At 61.4% G+C, this 3790-nt stretch overlaps 1 protein-coding gene across 1 annotated transcript; it reads left to right on the top strand.

The window, feature by feature from the left end:
• The first annotated feature begins 216 nt into the window (after positions 1–216).
• LOC107307121 (myeloid-associated differentiation marker-like) lies at positions 217–1288 on the top strand. Its single transcript, XM_015850567.1, has one exon. It carries the CDS (start codon positions 431–433, stop codon positions 1286–1288), a length of 858 nt encoding a protein of 285 aa, XP_015706053.1. The 5' UTR covers positions 217–430.
• The last annotated feature ends 2502 nt before the right edge of the window (positions 1289–3790 follow it).

The raw sequence follows: 3790 nt of genomic DNA, 5'->3' as shown, positions 1-3790 counted from the left end.
GGGGGTTATGGGGGGTAAGGGGGTGGCTATGGGGGGCTATGGGGTGTAATAGGGGGTTATGGGGTATAATGTGGGGCTATGGGGGGCTATGGGGTGTAATAGGGGGTTATGGGGTATAATGGGGTGTAATGGGGGGGTAATGGGGTGGCTATGGGGTGTAATAGAGATGTAATGGGGTGTAATAGGGGGTAATGGGGTGGCTATGGGGCGTTGCTGCCCCATTGGATCCTAATTGCAGACTCCCCATTGGTCCCTTCCTCATTGCTAACTTCTTATTGGCTCCCCATTGCAGCTTCCCCATTGGCTCCCTATTGCAGCCTCCCCATTGGTCGCTCCCCCTCTAACGACGCCCCATTGGTTCCCAATTCCAGCTTCCTCCCGATTGGCCACTTCCACTTCCTCCCTCCACCCCATTGGCCGCCGGGTCGCCATGGCGACGCGCTGCTGGTTGTGCCCGCCCCCCACGCCATGGCGCTGCGCTCAGGCCGTGTGCTGCGCCGCGGCCTTCAGCATGGCGGCCGCCTCCGCCCCATGGTCCGACGGTGAAGGCGACGGCTGCGTGGCCGCCTGGGCCTTGTGCTTCTCCATCACCCTCCTCCTCCTCCTGGCCCAGCTCTTCGGCCGCCCGTTCACCCGCCGGGATCTCCCGTTAGCGTTCGCTTTAGCCTCCGCCATCACCTGCACGGCGGCCGCCATCTTGTGGCCTTTAGGCCAGCTGCGGGGTCAACCGGAAGGACAACGCCGCCATCTTCGCGCCGCCGTCACAGCCGCGTCCGTATTGGCTGCCGTCTGCTACGGGGCGGAAGTGGGCGTGACGCGGGTCATGCCGGGAGAGGCGGTGCCGTATTTAGCCACGCCCCCCGGGCTCCTCAAGGTGGCGCAGAGCGTCATGGCCGCCATCTTGGTGGGGGTCTCGACGGCCATAGGAGCGGCGGGCGGCCCCACAGGATGGCGGTGGTGCGTTGGGATCTATGGGGCCGGGCTGGCTATAGGGCTATTGGTTATATTGACCTGTGGGGGGGTGCTGGGGCTGCCCGCTGGCTGTGGGTTGGGGCTGGATGCGCTGTGGGCCCGCAGGCTGCTCGTGGCCTATGCGGCCATTGGGGCTGCGGCCTATGGGGCGGCCACGGTGCTTTGGCCGCTCGAGGCCTTTGATGGGGGGCGGGGGGGGCGCAGCTCCCGGCCCTATGGATGTGGGGCGGGGTGTCACTGGGACCGGGCCGTGCTGGTGGCCATCGGCACCGCCATTAACTTGGTGTTGTACCTGGCGGACCTGGCGCAGGCATAGAAACCCTTGGGTGCCCCCATAGCGCCCTTACAGACCCCATAGACAACCCCCATAGAAGCCTCCAGGACGCCCATAAGGTCGCCCCATAGTGACCCCAAGACCCCATAACAACCACCAGGACCCCATAAGGGCCCCATAGACCTCATAAAGCCCCACCATGACGCACCACAGCACCTTAAGACCCCTCAGCAATGAACACCCATAGAAGCCTCCTAGACCCCCGTGTAGGCGCCTTAAGACCCCAATAGGACAGAGCCCCAGGAACCCCATAAAGTCCCCCATGTGAACCCAGGAACCCCGATAACGACCCCCAGAAAGGACCCCATAGTCGACCCCAAAGTACGCCGACATAAAGCCCCCGAGCTGCCCCCATAGCGCCCTTAAACCCACCTATGCAACATCCCCATAGTAAAGCTCTCAGGACCCCAATACCAACACTCTCCCCAGGTACCCCAGATAAACACCCCTAACGACCCCAATCAAACCGACCCCCAGGAACCCCCATAGCACCCTAAGACCGCACGTAATGCAACACCCCCCCTAGAGGGGCCCTCAGGACCCCCCATAAGCGACACAGGACCCATAAGGGCCCCATTAACGCCCTGTAAACCCCAATAACAGCCCCCAGAGCACACCGATAAGGGTCCCACCCACAGACGAAACCCACATAACACCCCCAGACCACCCATAAGGACCCATGAACCAGCCTCAGGACCCCATTAAGGACCATAGACCCCATAGAAGCCCTTGGGACCCCCATTCAGCGCCCTTAAGGACCCCAGGACAACACCCCATAGAAGCCCCCAGGACCCCACAAACGACCCCCAGACCCCATAGGAAGCCCCTAGGACCCCATTAAGGACCCCCAGACCCCATAAGGGCGGACCCACCAGAACCCACAAAACCGACCCCCAGGACACCCACTAAGACGCGCCATAGAAGGCACTCCTAGGCATCTCCCATAAAGCGCCACCACAGACCCCATAACGACCCCCAGGACCCCCATAAAGGACCCCATAGTGACCCCCAATAACAAAACCCCAAGGACCCCATAAGGCCCCATAGTGACGCCCAAGACCCCATAGAAGCCCCCAGACCCCATAGCGCCCTTAAGACCCCCCATGAACACCCCCTCGATAGAGCCCCAGGACCCATAGAGCGCCCCCACAGAAACCCCAAAATAACGACCCCCAGGGGGGGAACCCCATAGAAAGCTCTTCAGGACCCCATGAAGGTCCCCCATAGACCCCATAATGACCCCCCAGGCCCCCATAAGGGACCCGATAGACCCCAATACCGCCCCCATATACTAATACCCTTAAAGGAAACACGACCCTCCCGGCACTGACGCCAGGTCCGCCTAGGTACAACAGCCAAAGTTCAATGGCGAGTTTTGACCAAATGTGGCCACCAGCACACGCCCCCGGTCCCAGTGACACCCCGCCCCCACATTCCATAGGGCCGGGAGTGCGCCCCCCCCTGCCCCCATCGAACACCCCCATAATAGGCCCCCAAAACACCCGCTAGAAGCCCCCATGGAACCCCCATGAGCGCCCTTAAAGACCCCTTATGAAACACCCCCATAGAAAGCTTTCAGGACTCTTGCAATAAAAGACCCCAGGACCCCCATAATGCCCCCAAGGATCAACAATAAGGGGGCACCACAGACCCTGCATAGGAAGCCCTTGGGACCCCTCATAGCGCCCTTAAGACCCCCAATTGACACCCCCCTAGAAGCCCCCAGGACCCATAACAACCCCTAGGATCCCATGAACGCCCTTAAGCACCCCATTTAAGGCTCCCCCCATAGTGACCCCGGACCCCATAGAAGCCACTTGGACCCTCATAGCGCCCTTATGACCCCGAATGAGACACCCATAGAAGCCGCGCGGCGTAGGACCCCATAAGGTCCAGCCCTCACAGCACCCCATAACGACCCCAGGCCCCATAAGTCCCCCATCAGTGACCCCAGGACCCCATTAACGATACGCCCCAGGCCCCCATAAATGGACCCCATAGTTGGACCCCAAGAACCCCATTAGAAGCCCCCAGGGCCCCCATAAAGGGACCCAATAGACCCCCAAATAAACACCCCCAGGGACCCTCATAGAAGCCCCCAAGGACCAACCATAAGGGTCCCCATAGAAGCGCCTTGGGACCCCCAGAGCGCCCTATATGACCCCAATGAGCACCCCCATAGAAGCCCCCAGGACCCCATAAGGTCCCCGCATGTGACCCCAAGACCCCATCACCGACCCCCAGAACCCCATAAGGCCCCCATAAAGTGGCGCCCATTTTAGAACCCCCATACCGAACCCCAGGACTCCATTATACCCTAAGGAACACGACCCCTCCCGGCGCTGCAGCCAGGTCCGCCAGGGTACAACCACCAAGTTAACTGGCCGACGATGATTGCCGATGGCCACCAGCAGCGCCGTAGGTCCCAGTGACACCGCCGCCCCACATCCATTAGGGCCGGAGCTGCGCCTCCCCCCTGACCCA

The sequence above is a fragment of the Coturnix japonica genome, unplaced genomic scaffold (genome assembly GCF_001577835.2).
Source record: "Coturnix japonica isolate 7356 unplaced genomic scaffold, Coturnix japonica 2.1 chrUnrandom488, whole genome shotgun sequence".
NCBI lineage: Eukaryota > Metazoa > Chordata > Aves > Galliformes > Phasianidae > Coturnix > Coturnix japonica.
The sequence above is the reverse complement of the archived record's forward strand: the minus strand, read 5'-3'. Positions and strand labels throughout refer to the sequence as shown.